Below are 19827 nucleotides of genomic sequence, written 5' to 3' on the forward strand. Positions count from 1 at the left end.
TGGAAGGGTCGAGAAACTAATCCCCGCCTTCGCTTATTTAACGAAGTACTAAAACATTCGTACCCTTAGTTAGATATGAGCTCATTTCCGTTTCCGTTGGACAAATTCCTCTTTTTATGGTTTCTTTCTTATATTCTGGCTTATTTTCAGCAATGAAGCAGCGCCACCCGCAGGATAATAATATTAATATTGACTGACACTGAGACCCCGTTTACACTTAGGGAACACGCATATGTTTCCATGCGGCTTGGCCTCCCGTTTACACGCAAAAGGAGTTTTTTCACGTAAAACGGTCATTTTTAAAAACTCTGGCCAAAGTGGAGATTTCTGAAAACGCCGGTTATTTGTCGGCGTGTGAACTGGGTTAAACGGCGCTTTAGGTTCCGAAACGTCACAACATGCGACTGAATACTTAACGTCATGTGAGCCACCCATGTTTACGCTCGCGCCCACAGGTTTGGCATAGTTATGATGCGCTCGACAGCGTGTTTATCCGGGTTCATGTAAACGACAACATTTTTGAAAACGATGTTGTGTGCACGATGTTATTTTTGAAAACGGAGGGGCCAAAATATCCGTTTTCAAACATACCCTGCTAGGTGTAAACGTAGGATAATATTAATGGTAATAGCAAAGCTAATGCTAATATTAATGTTGCTATCGGATCCTTTACTCACCTAAATAAAGTTGATCCCACAGTTAAAACCAAAAGTAAAATGATCAGAATTGAACTTAAGTAAAAGTACATCGTTATCAGCAGAAGGATCAAAATTAGACAACTCATTGAAGATTCTTTAAAAAAAGTTATACTGATGTATTAACAAATAGAAGCATTTAATGTTGCACCTTTGCATAAACTTGCATAGTTTGATCTGTAACAATGTATTGTATCGTTTAATTAATTAATTATCTCCAAAGTAACTAGAATTATTAGATACTTTGAAATAAACAAGTACTGCATTTTTCTCTGTGATGATTGTTCACCACATATGATTACATTTAATCTTAAAATGATCTCTACTTACAAAAGAGTGACTCTGACATGATTTATCTACAGTTCATACAAATACATGAGACTCATTGTAAACAAAGATAAATCTTTATTAAGCACAAATTGCATAATACAGATAACAGAACACAAATTTGAATGTCTGGCACTTTAAATTGCATTTTTACAAGACAATATTGTCAGTTTTCTTCCACCATCTGGAATCTTGTGAACACGTTTTAAAGACAAAATATTTTGTTTTGCCCTAAAAGAACGACACCTGGCTGATCCAGTCTGCTTGGTCTGTGGCCAACCAGAACATCAGCAGTCCCATCACTATCACGACACCCATTTTCATTGTGAGCTTCAGTATGTTGAGACACTGTAGGAACAAAAAGACGTGACAGAGAGGTACAATTAACCAAACAATTAAGGGACAAATGGACAAAGGGAATGTAGAGTAAAGGCGTGAGTACACACTTTGTCCTTTCTGGTACAGATTTGTGTGTTGCTGAAATCTGGCACGTTCTCTGGTGGCTGAGTGTTTGGGGGATCGCAAGCAGGTTTCACTTGCGTGGTGTCGTCAGGCTCCCTCAATTCCTGGGCAAAAGGCAAAGCAGTTAATTTAGCAGCTAATCTATTGCGTTCGGTCATGTGTATGTTTCTGTGTGTGCTCATACAGTACGTGTCCACACAGAGGCCTCAGATGTTTCTACGGGGCTCGGGTCATCCTCCCCGTCTGTGTCTGTGGAGCTGCTGAATGACTCTCTGTCACTGCTGAGAAAAGACCAAACACACAGTTCTTTTTTGTTTGGATCTGTCACTGCTCAAGTTTTACTTATTGTACAAGAAAAAGAAGTTGAATGCACAATCTGCTCACCTGTCAGTTTCATAGTGAATGACTTGAGACAGTGGATCTGTACAAAACTGAACTTTTATCTGCCTACCTGTAAAAAAATAGAAATAAATATTAAATAAATTGTGGACTGAATACAACCCTTTGAACATGATTATGGTTATAACCCTCCTCATCTTCACTCACCTTCTCTTTCATACTCCCCATCGCTGTCATCATAAAACTCATAGAAAGCCTTGATCCTCTCCTGCTCCTGTTCCCAGTTCCTCTCGTCTTCGTACTCGTCATCTTCCAGCTGTCCCAGCTGAGCGTTCCCAGAAGCTTCAAGTTCGGTGTTGAAGAAGAAGCTGTCATCCAGGGATCCCTGGTGAGAAGCGCTTGTGGTGTTTGCGCTGTCTTCTGTCAGAATCACATCTGAAGGCAGTGTTTCCGCTTTGTCTGTGTCCTCTGTGGTTAACAGGTCTTCAGACAGAAGGGTGTCATTTGTTAACACATCTAGTTTCCCGTCTATGTTGAAATCTGCTGGATCCGCTCTGTTGTAGCTGTCAGACGTGCTCCACCTGGAAAACACTGCACTGCTCCCACCGTGAAGCTCCTCCAGCTGCTTGTTGTTTTCAGGATCTTGTAGACACGTATTCTCTAAGAGTTCCTCATCGCTCCTCTTTACTTGAACCTCATCGTCACTGGAGCTGTACGAATCACTCTCTCCCATCTCACCCCCATCATCGCTTCCTGTCACAGCTGCATGACCCAACACCTGCTCGACAAGCTCTATTTTCCCTCTGCCGTTTTCCCCAGTCGCCACGTCCATGCGCCTGAACCTCTCAGCATCCACCTCCAAATCTATGCTGTACAGATACTCGTCTCCCTCCTCATTAGCCCCCTCAGCTCTTTCCATCCATGTTATATCTGTCCCAGCTCCTTCCAGGCAGGCGTCCTGCCCTGCATCCGACGTGTGATTGCTTTCTTGTTTTTTTCCACCATGCTCTACGTATTCACATGGTGAAAAGTCTGAGGGATAATCTGCAAAGCTCTCACCTGCCTCCTGGTGCTCCTCCCCTGAGAAATCCTCCATTTCCTCTACATACTCCTCACTATCAACTTCAGCAATAAGATCCTGTAGATTTTGCACTGATATTTCTGGAAACTCCAAACTGGCTCTCGCTGGGCCGTCCCCGCAAGGATTTTCAACGTCCTGCTCAAAGCAACCGGCAAGAACATTTTCTTCTTGTTCGATTTTCATGCCCTTGTGCTCAGAACCAGACGAGTCCTCTTGCTTTTTGTCTTTCCTCTCTTGCTCAGCCTCTTCACACCGGTCACCTTTTATCATCATCTCACTGCCACATTCAGGGACTCTCTCAAAATAGGACACATGCTCATCACTCTCGCTGCCACCTTGCTCTTCGTTTCTAACTTGAGGGTTTTTGGCACCCTCTGGGGCCAGAGGTTGTCCCTCAGCAAAGATCCTGTCCTCTTTATTACCAGCGCAAAGCTCGTCGCCACAGCGGACCGTCACCAACAATTCCCCTGGTTTCTCTCCTTTTCCCATATCCTCTTCCTCGTCATCTTCATCGTCTCCTGAGCCAGAACCTTCCTGTTCAGAATCTCCATCTGAGCTTGTGTAATCATCCTCCTCTGGTATTTTATCTGTGCACATGATGACCCCTTCACCTTGAAAATCCTCCTCATCGGACTGCTCTTCATCAACACTTTCAGCCATGTATAAGTCTTTAGTTTCCACTGCAGTTTGACCAGTAGCTTCCTGGTGCAGAGCCTCGGCTTCCTTTGTTGCTAAGTTTTCATGAGAGATGCCCTGTTTATCCTCAAGTTTTTCATCAAAGTTTAAGTTCTCAAAATCCAAATCTGCATCAGAGAATGATGGAACAGATGTTTCTGTAACAACATCATCATTTGAAAATTAAATACTTGGACAAACATTTTTAAAAATATCAATAAATGCCACAATACCAACATACATTTCTTACCTGAAAATGCATCACCTAGTAGATCAGAAAAACTTTGTTCCATCTTTGCAAGCAGTTTATGAAGTAGGAGTTATACCAAGACAAACATGAATACAGTGCCACAGATGATCTCTTCGATCAGAAAGGAAGAGAGCACGAAGTAACTTTCATCTGTTGTCGCTGCATGTCGCTTCCTGTCAAACAGACGGCGCTTAAATTACACAGTAGAACTAATACATTTGGTTAAATATATGACTACAAATGTCTACATTCTGTAAGCTTACCATGAAAGTGAAGATCATCAAAAAATCTCTCTAAAAAGTATGAATCAGCCAAGTAATTTCTTGTGTTTTCTGCTGCTGCAGGAGCATACCTTCATGAGCTCATGAAATGATGTCAGCTTTGATGTGGTTTTAGTTTCAGATGCACAATAAAAACTCCAGCAGTCGAACACGCAGTTCCTCCACGCTGAAACAACTCATGTTTATTGGCGTCTCACATAACTGAGATGAATGCAGTGCCTGTTTTATAATGAGTTAGAGCCTTTATGAAAGAACACTTGTTATCAGTGAATATTCTGTTGGGTAATTTGGTTTATTTTAACAGCTAAAATCAAATAAAAGTTCAGTTTAAAAAATCAAGGCATCCTCGTTTGTTGATGGTTGTCCTGAGTCTTACAGCTCATTGCGAAGGAGGTAGTGGTGTTTGGGCTTCAGGTCAACTTCAACTGGAAAATGATCACTCACCTCAAGAGCCTAAAATGGCATCAAAAGAACAGGATTAACGTTAAGTTTAAGCATATTAGTGAATTTAAGAAAAGCATGTTTTTGACATGTGTACCTCCTCCTCTGAGAGATGGAATTTCTCTTTAAAGTTGAATGGTTGAGCTGAACCTGGCACTATGCAGGAGATAATCTCACGGCCATGCACGATGATCCTGAAATGTGAGAAACATTTTGTAAAGCATAACCCTGTCTGAGATGATGGGCGTCTACAGCAGAAAGAAAAGAAAGTCGTTACAATAATCATGAATCACGATGATCATAGAGAGTGCACATGCAAAGTAATTGTTTAGCGTAAGTGTGTTTTCAGCACTCTCTGACCTGTCATAGGCACAGTGTGTCTTCTCACGGACTGTCGTGTCTTGCTCATCTCCAATCAGCCAGAGAAATTTGGGGTCACTCCTCAAGCGCACAGCTCTCCAGCCCTTGATGGTGACGTAGCTGCAGCCGGCGTTGAGGTCCCCCAAGATCATCACATTCTGAGTGAATGAAAGGAAGCACAAAGGGAAGTTCAGCAGATCGAAACTACTCAGAAATTACGTCCTATGTGAAACCAACACGCAACTGCCCAAAATGAGTTAAAATGATTGAACCTACATCATTCTTCCACTTTTTGTGAATTCCCTTGAAGACAGTATAGAGTTGGTCGATCTCCTTCATGGCATTTCTGGGGCAGGTGTGGTGGCCGATCAGGACAAAATCCTTCACCACTATCAAAAACAAAACAAAAACAAAAACAAAAACCAAAAAACAAGACAGTTATGGCACATCGTCAGTGCGCGTTTTCACAAGCAGACTAGCGTTCTAGTCTTCCTGGTTTTGCTCATGTTCGTATGGTGTTAGGGTTAGGGTAACCCCTGACCCATTAATATTGCTGTATGCATAATCATTATGCTTTCCTTTTTCTTTAATGGAGCTTCCACACAGTTTTTTCTGTGGCTGTCATAGCACAACAACAAAATGTTTAAATTGTGCTGTATCATTAAAGTCAAATGCAGTATAAGACAAGCATAAAGATCAGAAAGCAATGGGTCTGTAGAGTTAGACCAGTCTGAATCTTCCCTGAGATGATTCAATGAAAGCTTGACAGTTTCACAAAAATACACACCAAAAGGTTAACCACTCTACCACGAGGCTGACCCTGAGTTCAAAGCCACGTTTTCATGCCCACCATCGGTGACACCTGCTGACCGGTGGCACCAAAGGCTACTGGAAGCTTTTGTATTGTTCCGCTCTTCACTGAAGTTTACCAGTAAAACGCTCTTGTAATTGTTGAACTCTTCCATGAGACAAACCCTTCCCGCTGGAGAGAAGGGAGCTGAGTGGTTTGATGTTGTGGCCTTTTATTCATCTTGAAGAAAGTCTTAATTTACCCAGAATTCATGGAAGGTTAGTGTTACTATAGTCTAGAACTACAACGGATGAGTTGAGACATCTCCCTGAATCCATACTGTTAGCTGGATCTAAGCCTGAAACTGGCTTCAGATCATAACTGCGATACCAGTGTATACAAAAGGCCAATTTCTTTTCCCGTATAATCCCAAAGATTCTGATTCAGCCTACATGTAGTAGGGGAGTGAAAACGAACGATGAAAGGCTCTCTGGAGAAAACATCAGTTGCATTGGTCCCATCTCCTTCTTGTTTAGGATACTGATAATGCTCTTTGACCTGCAGCACGTTGTTCCTGGAGAAGATGAGAAAGGGCAAAGACGACATTAAGGACATCATGTTAAATCCACTGTTGACAGCACTGGGCTCGTGTCTGATAGGGCTCACCTGTAAATGTAAACGTACTGCTCCTTGTAGGTCTTCCTCCCCAGCCTTTCACTTTCCACGTAGGAGTACGAGTTGGATTTGTCAAATCTGCAGACAGCAACATAAATGAGAGAAGTTTAAAGTTGAAGGTGCTGATTGGATGTTGCTTTATGTGCCCACACACTTTAAATGTGTAGTTTTTGAACCCACAAAAGCGCCTACCTGTTAAGATCCTTCACCAAAGCTTGCACTGCCTCTCCTTTAGCGTCTCTGACTTCCTGAATAAGACTCAAGTCACACCGAGAAAGAATCTTGGGAGCAAAAGAAGAAGAAAAAGAGATCTCTCAGTTGTCTTGCTTCATGTGGATGCTGTTCCACTTGTTGTGCACATACAGTAAAGTACCTTTAGTAGCATCCCCATGACCTTCTTGTTGTTTGCCTTCGATTCGCCAAAGCTCTGAACGTTGAAGGCGCAGATCTTCAGGGAAGACGTGCCGTTCAGCACACACAGCCCCACGACAAACAGCAGAAGTGCAGTCCTCATCTCGCAGAGGTTTATCACTCTGTAAGTAAAGCAGAGTTTGGCAAGATCCTCTTCGCCATATTGTGAAATACCTTACACAAACCTCCTCACCCATCTGCACCCACTTTGCAGCCTCTTACCTTCAGCTTCACCAGTAGACTGATCCCAGACCAGCAAAGATCCATCTCTTCAGTGACCTGCGGTGTATTTGGGGAACATGCAGGTACATGTGGGTGAAAGACAGGGGCTGCAGATCTGTGTGGTGGATGTGCTGTGTCAGTGCCTGTTGAGAATGGAGCTTGATCTGGAACAGTTAAAACCGGTGAATACAATGAACAATAGCATCCCACTCAGCCCAGCTTTGAGTGTGTTTTGTCCCCAAGTTTTTGCGTAATCAGACAATGGACAGTGCCATGTGTCATGTCTGTCAGCTTCATGAACATTTGTGCGTCTTTCTGCCATTTTAGCAGCTGGTAGTTACCACAAGGTGCCGTCACATCACAGAGGGAATCAATGCTGAACGCTGGTGCAATGTGATGGGCATGGATGCATCTGATATCTGCAGTGAAAATCAGTTGTGTTGATTTTTTTCTCTGTCATGAACTGAAACAGCAACATAGAGATGTTGATATTAGCCGAGTGAAACCAAAATAAAGGATATATTAATCTCAAAATACACAGTTCTCCCTACCAACACATTAATGATTAAATTAAATTAAACCAACACTTGTGACTATACAAATGTTAACTGTTAGCGGATAATTACCTTTTTACTTGTATAAATACAGTTTAAGCAGCTCAGGCAGCAAACCTGTCTCCTAATGTTCTGTGGCTTAGGAAGTTACTTTTCCTGACCTCATTTTGTCTTTATTATTTCCAATACAATGATATGGAAACATTCAGATTTTTGAACAGTCTAAGAGTCAAAGATTTTAGAGGTTAAGTGTGGATGAGTGCAGCGATACACAGGAACCTTTAGTTGTTTAGCAGGATGAGATCCTACAGAAAGGGAACAAATGTTGGTCAGTGGATGATGAAGGTGTTCCCTCATTACTCTGAGATATTGTTGCCCACTTTGTGTTTCCTTGTTCAGGATGCAATGCAGTACGTCTGAGAAACGGTCTACTCTGACCAATTTAAACTTGGTCCTTCTTAGCACTGTCTCTTGTAGTAACCACTTTAATTTCAGCTGTCTCACCAACATTAAAAATGTCTTCCAAGAAAACCCAACAAACAGTCGCATTAGTTATAACAATATTTCTTTATTTCTTATGATATAAAACTCTGATAGCTCTTTCACTGAGTGCTTTTCTCCCTCTTTTATTTTCAGCAACAGTGAATCTGAAACAACTTGCCAACACCACAACGGCTGACAGAATCACTGATGTTTGTCCTTGTCTTGAAGGCTTTTTTGAAATTCAAGGTGGTGCTTTTGACTAAATAAGCTGTTTACAGTACAAAGGATACCTCCTAGCTATTTTGTTGATATTATCAACTCACAATTTATTAAAATGTCATTAACGTCAGCCGACTTGCTGGCTGATAGTGCTTTAAACACATTTTCCTTATTGCAGACATTCTGAACACTTTGTTGCTTCTTTCACACTTGAGGTGGTCACTTGTATTTTAACTCTCTGCAAACATCCTACTAGCACAACATTATCTCACATCACACAAACACACACTTTGAGTTCCAAGTCAAAAATTGTGTGCAATACAAAAATCTGAACAAACTGCATCTGGAAAGGTCTCATTTTAAAACAAATACAACAGAAGCAATATTTCAGAGCAGTTCCATTGTCAGATTGGTCTAAAACAACTTGAGTGTTGAGGAGACGCCATTTCCATGAGATAGTCTTCGATGCGTGTCTCTATGTCTGAGTACAGGTCTTCTACTTGCTCCCTGAAAGGAGGATACCACAGCCACAGCATGGCAACCTCTGCCACAAAGAGGAGAAGAAGGAAGAACATCCACACTTTCCACCAGGAGCCACACGGTGTCTAAACAAAGAGGGAACAAATGTTCTTCTTTATACATCTGCTGCAGTAATGTACATATGAGCAGGGAATCAAAGTCCTTACTGCTGATGCTGTGTCCGAGCTGGTTTGACAGTCACTGCAGCAAAAGCGTAAAAGAGAGTGCTACAGAAACACACTGTAAAACTATTCACAATGTAATGCTGCCAATGTAAGGACAAATGAGAGCTGGTCTGAGTAGAGCAAGGACATTTAGTTTCGAATTCCCCATACACACACACACACACACACACACACACACACACACACACAGCTCACCGGTCTCCTGTGGCGGTGGCCGAGTTGCCGGAGCTCGTCCCTGCACTGCGACAGCCGGGCCTGGCTGGACTGACACTCCTGCCCCATGACACACAGCTCAGTCTGCAGCTCCTCGCACTGCACACACACACACACACACACACACACACACACACACACACACACACACACACACACACACACACACACACACACACACACACACACACACACACAAATGCACACATATGGAAAGGACACATACTGTATGTTGATCATATTCAGCCCATTCAAAATACATTTATAATGTAGGTGATCTTTCAACATGTGTTTTTCAAGATATGTAAATGTTCTCCAGAAACAAGGGCAGTTAATATTAAAAACATCTTGATGAATATATTTTAAAAAGATTTGTTAATCATTTGAAATACATTAGCAAAGCCAGTAGTGGAAGTTCAGTTAATTTTAGGTTTTTCTGGCCAAAAAATAGGGAAGTAGATTTTTTTAAAACACGCCTGCAGGAGAGAACTATGTCTGTAAATATAAGCTCTTCCGATGCATCAATCTCTTCACAACCTGTAAAGGAGGTGGGTGCCATGTTTGTCTGCTGCATTGTGGAATCATGAATGCATTATTTAGTGAAACACGTAACTGTTATTATTAAACATTAATTTTGTGAATATGCTTCATTAGGCCCACTTTACCTCTCTCTCTTTGAGTCGGAGTTTCTCCTGCGTGTGACGGAGCTGCTCCTCCACCTGAGAGTCTCTCTTCACCGTCACTTGTGGCTCTGCTTCCTGTGACGCCAGACGCCCCTGCAGCATGAAGTCCTGGCTCTCATCGCCGCCATCTAGGAAACATGAAGCAGTTTAAATAAATGATCCACGTCGCCTCCAACATTAAAGCCAACAGTGGCTTCACATTGAAAACACGACTCAGCGGTCAAACTGTCTTGCCTCTAAGGTGCTGGATTTCCTCTCTCAGCATCTGGTTGTCCTCTTCCAGCAGTCCAATGTTGTACTGTAGCTCATTCTTCTCTTGTCTTAATGATAGCACCTCATCCCTCAGCTCAGCCTCTCTCACTCTGGACAGCTGCACAGGACACTTATGTTACAACCATTTGCAAATGAGATGCCTCTGACCATCTAACATGCTCTCAGACTGTACCTCACCTCCACTTGACTGTGCAGCTGTTGCAGCTGTTCATTACTGAGGAGCTGGTTCTCCCTGAGTTGTCCAGAGTTCAGCTTCAGCTCCTCAAAAAGGCTCTGCCATCTCAAGGCTTCTGCCTTCGCTGTAATTAGCGCTTCCTGGTGGCAAAACATACAAAGTAATATTGACACCCGGCCTTTTGATCGTCAGTTGTAGTCACCACCAAACCCGAATAATTCTGGGACATTGATGTGTCTGTCTCAGTAGTCAATTAAAAGGGCTGTGGTTAGATATTTTACCTGCATTGCCTCAGCCTTGCTGAGGGCCTCTGTTTTGTCCTGTGTGGCCTTCTGCAGGGCAACCAGGGCCCTCTCCTCATACACCAGCTTCTGCTTCTCCATCTGCAGCACCAGTTTCTTCACGCCATCCTTGGGAAACTTCTACGAAGGATAAAACACTGCTGAGTTAACCCTGCAAATACAGGTTGAGATACAAATCAAAACCACAGAGGAGCGCGCTCAGCAGACTCTGCACTATCACGGCATGACAGAGTGAATGAACAGCAGGTCGGCTGTTTTAGGAGGCACAAAATGTTTCAGTTGTTGCAAAGAAATCTAAAAACGACTCCCATTACATGACTTAAAAAAAAAAACTGGTTGGTTGCTTCTTTACTACTCGCTGCTCTTCTTACCTGCAGGCAGACTTGCAGCTGCGCCTCTAGAGCCTTGATCTTATTTCTCAGCAGGTCTTCACTGCAGCGAGCCTGCGTGGGTTAGAAAGGAAATGACTGACATGCTGTGAACCTGCGGATGGAAAATTAATGCTTCATGTACCAAAATCTGTGACAGTGTGTTCTTTCACTGCCTGCGCTCACTGATGCACAGAAGCAAAACGCAGCATCTGTGAGCCTCAAGAAAGATCACAATGTCTGCACGTGCAAATGTGAAGAATAACATACAAGTTGCCTAATGATAACATACCTGAGTGAGAAACAAGCTTAACAGATGAAAAACATAAATTATTTGAACTACATGAACTTTGAGATCCTCAGCTGCTCAGACCCATATAAAAAAGTATGAAAACAAAAAAGGGAAACACCAATATTTCCACTTCATTCATTACAACCAGAGAAGCAAAAAGAGAGCTCATGAGGATGCATAGCACCTATAATATGTAGTGACTGCCACTCCCTTCCTGTATAAGAATGACAGCTTGCGCTCGTCCTATGCAGTGTAGGCTAGAGCGGAAGCAGGAAGCACCAAACCACAGACTACAGAGACCTTCCTGAGGTAGCAGCTGTCATGCACTGCTGTGTACACAACTGTAACGAAGACATTTTCTGTGTGATATCAACCAGGGACCCAAAGGACAATGAACAGCATGACCTTTTAAACAATAAATATGCGTTTGGTGTTTGGAACCTGTAACTGTGAAACACTGGGGGTGTGTTTGATTTAAATAAACAGCCTTACTGTCCATATTTTGCTGGAGGAGTTCGTAAGGTTCGATGTGCTCTCCTGGAGGGCTGCCAGCTTCTTCCTCACAGCCTCCTCTCTCCACAGGGCCTCCTGACAGAAAACAGGCAGAAGAAGATAGTTACAGCACAATACAAACACTGAGTGTAGCTAAGTCAGACAGCATCTTCTGTTGAGGTTTTAACCTCATAGTTAAAGTAAATTGTGCCCTACCTCAGCTATCATAAATATCATATATCAGTAATATCAAGCTGTTAAGTAACATTAGCTAACACTAGCCACCATGCATGCCAATAAGTATTTTATGACTACTTGATTCACACAATGAAATAACTTTGTAAAATTGTATTACACTGTATTACCAAACTCAACCTTTCATTTGTAAAAGGTTGTTTTTTTTAAAGTGGCTCTTTAAAGTCGGCTCAGGATGGACTTTGAGAGGAATCGGTTGTTTTACCTGCAAGTAGTCAGCTAACCGCTGAACATCCTATCAGGGGAGAGTTGGGAGACGAGAAACTCAGTTTAATTTGGTAAATTATTTGAAATTTGATTTAAAATTCCAGTGAACAAAGCAAACAGCTTGAAACTTACTGACTCCTTGACAGTGACAAGACCAGACCTGCACACAAGAAGGTATCTCATTATAGAAACATGTAGCACTGATCACAGCGGCCTCTCATACAACGTGTGAGAATTGATATTTTGATCAGCTTTCAGGGAGATTTAACTTAAACTCACTCAGTCTGCGCACTGGTCTCTCGCAGTATCTTTTTTTGCCGAGTATTATCACTTTGAATGAATGTTTTGATGTTCGTCTTTTCAGCTTTGAGAGAGAGTGAAACCCCCCCCAGTATTATCAGTATGAAAAAGCAAAGATGATATGACAGGCTAATCAAAATGTGATGTGACTGGTAAGAATTATACCATTAACATTATTCTCTCTTTTCTCTGTGCTTTTGGTCCTGTGCTGCTGGGATTCCTTTATCACTGCTGTGGAGGTAGATGCTTGTGTCCTTGCATGGACTTTCTTTTGTCTCATCAGTGTAACCTGTTCTGAGCATAATGACACCTGAGGAAATGATGAGAGAGAGGAAGATGCAGGTATTAGTCCCAGTGGTCGTGAAACAGGTGAAGCATGGATCTGGTGAAATAATACTAAAGAATATAATGTTTACCGATTTGCTGGTGCTTTGGCCAGCAGTGATGCTGCTGTTTGGTGTTAAAATCATCACTGGATGTCCGTTAGCTGTGGGTGTATTTTGGATATTTGTATGAATTGTCCCTGACTTGCTGATTGAACTGTGACATTGCACTGAAAATGTCTGTCTTGAAGGTTTTGTCTTCAAAGGACGTTTTTCAAACTTCGGACAACACGGCTCTGGGCTCACTGATCTCCTCCTCAGAAATTCCAGATGCCTCTTTTTCTTCAGGTCATTCTTTATCAGCTTTGAATTAAACTCTCTCGTTGGGCTGCGACATGAGGTCATGTTGTTGCGTCCTCGCAGGTATTCATGTTTCTCTGCTCTGATTTCCACGATTCGGTCAAAGTCCTTCATTGGGGTGAGCTGTATTCCACTGACGGCCAGGGCGTCCATAGCAAAGGCTCAGCAGGTAACCTGACGCACAACTCAAGGATAGAAAGTTTGGCTTCACTGGTACCCCAAAAAAGGCAAGGAGTTAGGGTTAGCAGGTGGGCGGGGATGGTCAGATGCAGGGCAGGAGGGAGTAGCTGGGTCTGTAATGGCAGGAGAGTCTGTATGTGACAGGGAGAACAGAGCAGACAGGAGAGTGAATGATTAGGAGCTGGCTGGAGCTGTGACAGGCAGCTCCTCTGGCTGTTCCAGTCCCTCGAGCCGACGGTGGCGGTGCATCAGGAAATGAATTTGAACTATTTATATTGCTAAAATATACAGCATGCAAACAGCTACAATTTACTGATGCGTATCAGATGTTATAGGTACCTGACAAATAGGATTTTCAAGTGTTGCAGGTGCAAAATGATGACTCAGCTCAGTTCAAACAGTTCAGTTGTGTGAGTGTTTCAAACATGCCCTCATACTGGAGTGGGATAAATATGTACTTTTCAAACACTGTCCTTTTAATATCAAGTGGTTTTCACCCACTTAAGCAAAGGAAAATAGATAAATGAAAATTTGTGGTTGTGCTCCAAAAGTATGTGAGCGTTATACATTAAATAAAGCAAAATGCAAACCCCGAACATTATCTTTTCCATTTCAGATGCTCTGTGTTGCACAGAAATGCATTTTCATTGTGAGCCATGCAGGTGAAGCGGTTACAGCTGTTGTGGCTCTTGTAATACTAGTATCGGAGTATATTTAGTAGTTGTAATATCAAATGTACTAGCAGATGTTGCAGTAGTTGCATTGCTGTTGTGTTTTGTCAGAAAGCTCCTCTTAACGCCAGACTTATCAAAGACAGACTAGGCCCTGGGATGTGCTGTGAGGCTGTGGAGGGAAAATGTACGAGATAATGCAAAGTCAAAATGTTGCTTAATGAGCAGGAAACCATGATAGAGCTTACCTACATTGGCATCTCATTCAGCGGGGAAATGTCTCCATGAGGTGCTTGAGAAGTTATCTATGTCTATATTCCTCTTGAATAGTGTCCAGGGCTTTTGTCTGCGTTTCACATGTAGCTGTTTCTGCTGAGCATAATTTTACAGGAAGTGAAGAGAACCACCGCGTCATATGTTCCTCTATCTCAGCAGCCACTCGCACCAAACTGATGCCATACACGGGTGGGCCCCAAGATTACACACAGACCCAGCCAATTCTCCCTGCATGCAGACTGGGATAAAACACACCACTCAGGAGAGAGAGAGAGAGAGAGAGAGAGAGAGAGAGAGAGAGAGAGAGAGAGAGGAGTCTCACTTTTCATTAAAATGAGTGAATGACTTAGATCTGATGAAGATTTGAATGACTGTCACTGGATGGTGGTGTGTGTGCCTGTGTGTGTATGTGTTATCTGATCTATCTATCTAATAAGCTGACTGACTGACTAACTAGTTGATTGACTTCATATTGTATTTGTTGTCAGTTTGATTGATTTAAAGTCAGGACTAATTATCCCAAACACTGGATCCTCGCATCATGTATAACCTCGAATTCTCTCTATTAATACATTAATTACCTCAATGAATCCACGTACAATGTCATGACATTCACAAATTGTGTCTTTACATACAGCGCCATCTAGTGGTCCCTTATTTGAACAACGCTTAACAACATGAGCGCTCCCCTATTCTCGCGATGTTTCATGGGGATTTCTCCCGTATCCGCCATCCTTGTGGCTCTTTGCAGAAGGGCACGAAGAGGCCGAAACAAGGGTGCCCGGTGAATCGAGAACTTGGCACTTCATCCCTCAAACATGCTGTCCAGGCTCGTCTTTGTCTCAGGTATGCATTAGTCTCCTTTTTAAACTGATTATTAAAACTCATTTGTGGAATAACCGAACTGTCAAACAGGAGAAACAGAAGTTAAAAGTGATTGTGAAGCTGAAGGGTAAAGTGAAGGCCGCACATTGAATGAGAGACATGCTAATGCTAGCTCAAGGTAGGTAGAGAAGCTAATAAGCTCTGTAATTTTAGCTAGTTTATTGCTTATAGATTTGTGTCCACGGTAATTGTCAATGCTGTTGACTGCGTAACATTTTGTGTAATTTTAGCAGGCGTAACTATGTGTCGGTTACAGCCACGTTAGATGACGAAAGCTAACAGTAGTCAACCAAAGCCACATTAGCTAGCGTTACCTCTGCACGCCTGCAAATGTCACCTTTTTGACAGCTAGTCGTAATCGATTTTATGCTATGTACATGTCCAGTGAGGTTAAATTTACTTTGTTTCACAATGCAAGTCCACTGATGGTGTGTTTTCATTTTAATGCTTTCACAATTTGCTCATTTGAAGCCAGCCTAATGGTTGTTAGACAGAGTTAATGTTATGTTGTCATCATGTATTGAAATGACCATCTTGTAATAAGATGAATGTTGCCTTTTTTCATTGTACAGTTAAGTTATATACACTCTGTTTGTCAGATACAATGGTCAGCTTTTGCTGAAACCGTTGTAGAGAGATGTTGATTAATCTATGAAGTAAACAACAGCTTAAACACGATCTAACAAAAAAAAAAAAACAATAAAAAAAGTTCTTAGCATAACAAGCATTAGTCGCAACCCCAGATTTCTGTCATTGTTTGTTCTTTTTGCAGCCAGTGCCCTGAAAGGCAGCGGCCCTCTCGGAGCTGGGTATGTATCTTTTGAAGTTGGGTTATTCACTGTGTTTGTTACTAACATCATAATACATTTTAGCAACAAGAGCTATGAATCCAATGAGGGCTGTCCCTGTTAAAGCTTTAGTGATGTTGTCTCCCACAGTCTGGTCCAGGCATCTCGCTCCCTGCACACATCATCCCAGAGTCTGGCCCCAGTTCCCCCTCTGCCAGAGACAGGGGGCAAAGTTCGTCATGGCATCATACCAGAGGAGCTTTTCCAGCTCCTGTACCCTAAAACTGGAGTCACAGGTCAGTCACCAGAAGCAAGCTTAAGTAGAATAGAACAGGTGAATGACAATGACAGTGCAGTGCAAAATATGAATAGATACTGTGGCCACAAATTGAATTTGATTGAAGGCTGTAACGAACAGAAAAGTCTAAACTCTCTGTTTAAAAATGATAGTTGTAGCAGGTTTCAGTGAGTTTGTCCCAGATATGTGATGCAAAAAATCTGAATGCTGCTCATTCATGTCTACTGATCCTGAGAAGTGTAAGCACACAAGCCTCATGGTTATGGTGTAATGTAACAAGACATGGCTCTCATTAGACACCAGTACATTATTCAAAAGTAGTGCTGTCAATCGATTAAAATATTTAATCGCGATGAATCTCATTAATGTCATAGTTAACTCGTGATTAATCGCAAATTAATTGCACATTTTTATCTATTCTAAATGTTCCTTGAATTATAATTTTAATACAGTTATCAACATGGAAAAGTGGATAGGCTTGCTTTGTGCAAATGTTTTTTATTGAAAACAACAACGTGTAGTGTTATTTCACACTAACATTCTCACTTTGAGCAGTCATTTATATTTGAATGAATAAAATGTCACACAATTTAACACTGTCAATAAACAGATGACAAAAAAAATAAATACTTGGTTACAAAAAAGCCCTTTCAACAGCCCTTTCTAAGGGATCAAAACAGGGTGATCCAAGATAAAGTTACAAAGTGAACATCATTGTAAACTAGGACTCAGCCTATAGTGCAGTTAAACCATGGTTTAAACTTTCCTTTCTTAAGTTTCCTTTGAACATAATAGCATCCAAATACCTCTGTCGAAAGCCATCCATTGTCGCCTGGTTTTGACAAGGAGGCGGCGGAGAATTCGCATTCGCCGTGTGTTGAAACTAAACTTTCCATTCAGAATCTTGTTCGCATCCAATTCGGCATTTCGCATTTCACATCCACACAAACTGGTAGCCTACTTACCCTTTACAGCTAGCGAGCGGACAAGACCAAAGACGTGTGTGGGGCGTGCCTATTGTTTTGTTTGTTTAGAACCGGATCCTGTAGTTTTTTCTTACGTTACTAGCAGTGGCCACAGCTTATAAAAAACTACAAGTTCACTAGGTCACTAAGAGCGTTAATCTCATGATAAAAAAATGATGCCGTTAAAATTGATTTGCATTAATAACACAATATTTTTGACAGCACTATTCAAAAGCCAACATGATTTTGTCAAGAGCAACACATCTGACAATAACACATTGTGTTTGCAGTCCTACAGTGCATGTTAATGCATTACAAAGGCCAAAGACATGATTTCATTTCATTGATTCTCATGCTCTTTCTCAATAGGACCCTACATGCTGGGCACTGGCCTCCTCATCTACTTGCTTTCCAAGGAAATCTACATCGTCAACCATGAGACTTTTGCTGCATTAACCATGGGCAGCATCATCATCTATGGTATCAAGAAATTTGGTCCAAGTGTTGCAGCTTTTGCTGACAAACTGAACGAGGTGGGCTGGCAACCGTATGGATTTATGTTTTTATGTTTTTCTTCTGGCTGATGATACTTAAAGATTTCAGATTGGAGTATGTGGGTGCTTGTTACTGTTATTATTCTTATGAATTGCTCACTTCATTTTATTGTGCAGTTTAAAATAATGCACATATTTGACTTTCAGTCATAGATCATTGGTGCTCTCTTCTGTGCACAACCTTTGATCCTGCTGTATGTGTGTTTGCAGGAGAAAGTGGCCAAAGCTCAGGAGATGAAAGACACTGCCATGTCCAACCTGGCTCAGGCTATTGAGGATGAGAAGAAGGAACAGTGGAGAGTAGATGGTAGATCAGTGCTCTTCGATGCTAAGAGGGTAAGCAGGGTTTTCATTTTGGAATATCTTCACTGTCCCTAATGTGCTGCTTCATATTTAAATGACAATCTACATTGACTGCTGGTAGTTGCCCAGCACTTGTTTTACTTCATGCTTTAGGAGTTAAAGAGAAATCATTATGTACTCTTTGACATTTATTGACCTCTGCTGGCAAAAAGTGCAAGTTGCAACAACATCAGAGTGGCCAGAGAAACCTGCCATGGCTACTATGACTGGAATAATATCTCCATAAATAGAAGGTCGACAGTGATCTGTGCAGCACACAGACAGCTGTCTCACTGTGTGGTTGTGACACATTTTCTTCTCTCTTTAGATATCAGCCGTCTGTGAGAAATATTCAGTATATACCTGAATTCTGGCTGCAAATAGTACCAAATGGCACATTTTAATATATTTCAAACTATTCTTTATGTCGCAGAAATTGCAACACAATGTTAAGAGCATATCCAGAAGGGCTTTAACTGCCTTAAAATGAATGTGGAAGATACATGAAATTGACAACTATTTTAAAAAGTGTAGACCAGATATTTCTGCAGTGTGGTAACGAGGCCTTCATGGACTTCTCTGTTCCCCTCAGAACAATGTAGCCATGCTGTTGGAGACCAACTACAGAGAGCGGCTACACATGGTGACCAATGAGGTGAAGAGGCGCTTGGACTACCAGATTGCCCTGCAGGACCTCCACCGCCGAATGGAGCAGGAGCACATGGTCAACTGGGTGGAGAAGAATGTGGTCAGCAGCATCACTCCTCAGCAGGTCAGTGTTTTTGTGTCAAACTGTCGGAAGCCTCCAGCTAAGTGACATGTTTCAGTTTTGGTTTCTCAGCTTGGAAGCAGTTGTAATTATTTTCTCCGGGAATAAGTTTCTTTGCATTTTTCAATCTTTTTGCGCATCACTAATCAATCATCATTTCTTCCATGGCAGCAAAACTCAGTACACTCTATAGGTTAAATTATTCTAACAAAACACTGTTAGGAGTGATTACAAACTGCCCTCAATGCAGAACATTCTGCTGCAGCCCGTGTTAACGCCACGACTCTTTTAGTTCAAAAAGAATGTCTCATGTTGTGATCATACATTTCCTGGTTAGATTCAGGAAAAAGTTCTTTTTTTTCTGACTGACCTTGCTCTTCTAACTGTCTCATACGCACATCAACAAGGTGACACTTCACGGCTTCTCATCTGCGTTGTGTTTGTTTTTCAGGAGAAGGAGAGCATCGCCAAGTGCATCACAGACCTGAAGGCTATGGCCAAGGCTGCCCAGGCCAAAGCTACAGCTTAAACTGTCGAGTCTTCAGAGAAGGCTGCTCGAACCCTCAACTCATTGTCCCAAGACGAGACGTTCCCTTTTCTTTAGAGAATAAACTGTTTCCTCTTTAAAGATTGTCTCTGTCGATATTATGGGTGTGTACAGTATTTACACGTCAGCTGATGATAAAATAAAACATTGCTTTATTCATCTTAATCTGACTCATTTGTGTTTTTCCATCTAAGCTTTCAACATTTTGTTTATTCTTCGTGTATTTTCTCCATGACGCTACGTGTGGATTTGTGTGGAACGTACTTAAGGTCACAGTTTTATAGCTACAATGAATCACACCTAAGATTGATAATGTTTGGGTGACTTGAGACCTTTAAAC

The 19827-nt window shown here is 41.9% G+C and overlaps 4 protein-coding genes across 8 annotated transcripts; 1 reads left to right on the top strand and 3 right to left on the bottom strand.

Annotated features, from left to right (window-relative positions):
• Positions 1 to 1085: 1085 nt before the first annotated feature.
• LOC139334644 (dentin matrix acidic phosphoprotein 1) lies at positions 1086 to 3985 on the bottom strand. Of its 2 annotated transcripts, XM_070967665.1 has the most exons (6): positions 3830 to 3985; positions 2031 to 3737; positions 1869 to 1935; positions 1669 to 1765; positions 1469 to 1588; positions 1086 to 1370 (listed from the first exon to the last, which is right to left on the bottom strand). In XM_070967665.1, exons 1-6 carry the CDS (start codon positions 3870 to 3872, stop codon positions 1254 to 1256), a joined length of 2151 nt encoding a protein of 716 aa, XP_070823766.1. In that variant the 5' UTR covers positions 3873 to 3985; the 3' UTR covers positions 1086 to 1253. The 2 variants fall into 2 exon arrangements, with proteins under 2 accessions (XP_070823766.1, XP_070823767.1); XM_070967666.1 differs by lacking the exon at positions 3830 to 3985 and having other exon boundaries at positions 2031 to 3744.
• A 485-nt stretch (positions 3986 to 4470) lies between these two features.
• On the bottom strand, positions 4471 to 6890 carry dnase1l1l (deoxyribonuclease I-like 1-like). Its single transcript, XM_070967676.1, has 8 exons — positions 6750 to 6890; positions 6569 to 6657; positions 6368 to 6454; positions 6154 to 6275; positions 5188 to 5300; positions 4912 to 5069; positions 4649 to 4745; positions 4471 to 4563 (listed from the first exon to the last, which is right to left on the bottom strand). Exons 1-8 carry the CDS (start codon positions 6888 to 6890, stop codon positions 4483 to 4485), a joined length of 888 nt encoding a protein of 295 aa, XP_070823777.1. The 3' UTR covers positions 4471 to 4482.
• A 1223-nt stretch (positions 6891 to 8113) lies between these two features.
• Positions 8114 to 14449, bottom strand: traf3ip3 (TRAF3 interacting protein 3). 4 transcript variants are annotated; one of them, XM_070967675.1, is made up of 14 exons: positions 14312 to 14449; positions 12946 to 13523; positions 12695 to 12839; positions 12509 to 12593; positions 12362 to 12389; positions 12228 to 12257; positions 11768 to 11863; positions 10987 to 11058; positions 10595 to 10735; positions 10316 to 10453; positions 10100 to 10235; positions 9848 to 9993; positions 9165 to 9281; positions 8114 to 8870 (listed from the first exon to the last, which is right to left on the bottom strand). In XM_070967675.1, exons 2-14 carry the CDS (start codon positions 13363 to 13365, stop codon positions 8670 to 8672), a joined length of 1755 nt encoding a protein of 584 aa, XP_070823776.1. In that variant the 5' UTR covers positions 13366 to 13523; positions 14312 to 14449; the 3' UTR covers positions 8114 to 8669. The 4 variants fall into 4 exon arrangements, with proteins under 4 accessions (XP_070823776.1, XP_070823775.1, XP_070823774.1 ...); XM_070967674.1 differs by having other exon boundaries at positions 12946 to 13505; positions 14316 to 14426; XM_070967673.1 differs by having other exon boundaries at positions 12946 to 13505; positions 14312 to 14426.
• Positions 14450 to 15058: 609 nt separating this feature from the next.
• Positions 15059 to 19652, top strand: atp5pb (ATP synthase peripheral stalk-membrane subunit b). The gene is made up of 7 exons (XM_070967678.1): positions 15059 to 15185; positions 15997 to 16033; positions 16163 to 16308; positions 17645 to 17808; positions 18040 to 18165; positions 18764 to 18943; positions 19392 to 19652. Exons 1-7 carry the CDS (start codon positions 15158 to 15160, stop codon positions 19467 to 19469), a joined length of 759 nt encoding a protein of 252 aa, XP_070823779.1. The 5' UTR covers positions 15059 to 15157; the 3' UTR covers positions 19470 to 19652.
• Positions 19653 to 19827: the final 175 nt, after the last annotated feature.

The sequence above is a fragment of the Chaetodon trifascialis genome, chromosome 8 (genome assembly GCF_039877785.1).
Source record: "Chaetodon trifascialis isolate fChaTrf1 chromosome 8, fChaTrf1.hap1, whole genome shotgun sequence".
Taxonomy (NCBI): domain Eukaryota; kingdom Metazoa; phylum Chordata; class Actinopteri; order Chaetodontiformes; family Chaetodontidae; genus Chaetodon; species Chaetodon trifascialis.

Coding starts and splice junctions, on each gene's coding strand:
- LOC139334644 (XM_070967665.1), bottom strand. CDS start 3,872: ATGGAACAAAGTTTTTCTGATCTACTAGGTGATGCATTTTCAG. Junction 3,738..3,829: donor ACTAGGTGATGCATTTTCAG/GTAAGAAATGTA, acceptor ATGTTGTTACAG/AAACATCTGTTCCATCATTC. Junction 1,766..1,868: donor ATTCACTATGAAACTGACAG/GTGAGCAGATTG, acceptor GTCTTTTCTCAG/CAGTGACAGAGAGTCATTCA.
- dnase1l1l (XM_070967676.1), bottom strand. CDS start 6,890: ATGAGGACTGCACTTCTGCTGTTTGTCGTGGGGCTGTGTGTGCTGAAC. Junction 6,455..6,568: donor TTGGTGAAGGATCTTAACAG/GTAGGCGCTTTT, acceptor TGCTGTCTGCAG/ATTTGACAAATCCAACTCGT. Junction 5,301..6,153: donor TTTTCACTCCCCTACTACAT/GTAGGCTGAATC, acceptor TGTTTTTGATAG/TGGTGAAGGATTTTGTCCTG.
- atp5pb (XM_070967678.1), top strand. CDS start 15,158: ATGCTGTCCAGGCTCGTCTTTGTCTCAG. Junction 15,186..15,996: donor CAGGCTCGTCTTTGTCTCAG/GTATGCATTAGT, acceptor TTCTTTTTGCAG/CCAGTGCCCTGAAAGGCAGC. Junction 18,944..19,391: donor GCAGCATCACTCCTCAGCAG/GTCAGTGTTTTT, acceptor TTTGTTTTTCAG/GAGAAGGAGAGCATCGCCAA.
- traf3ip3 (XM_070967675.1), bottom strand. CDS start 13,365: ATGGACGCCCTGGCCGTCAGTGGAATACAGCTCACCCCAATGAAGGAC. Junction 11,864..12,227: donor GGTTAGCTGACTACTTGCAG/GTAAAACAACCG, acceptor GTTTTCTGTCAG/GAGGCCCTGTGGAGAGAGGA. Junction 9,994..10,099: donor GGAAATCCAGCACCTTAGAG/GCAAGACAGTTT, acceptor CATGTTTCCTAG/ATGGCGGCGATGAGAGCCAG.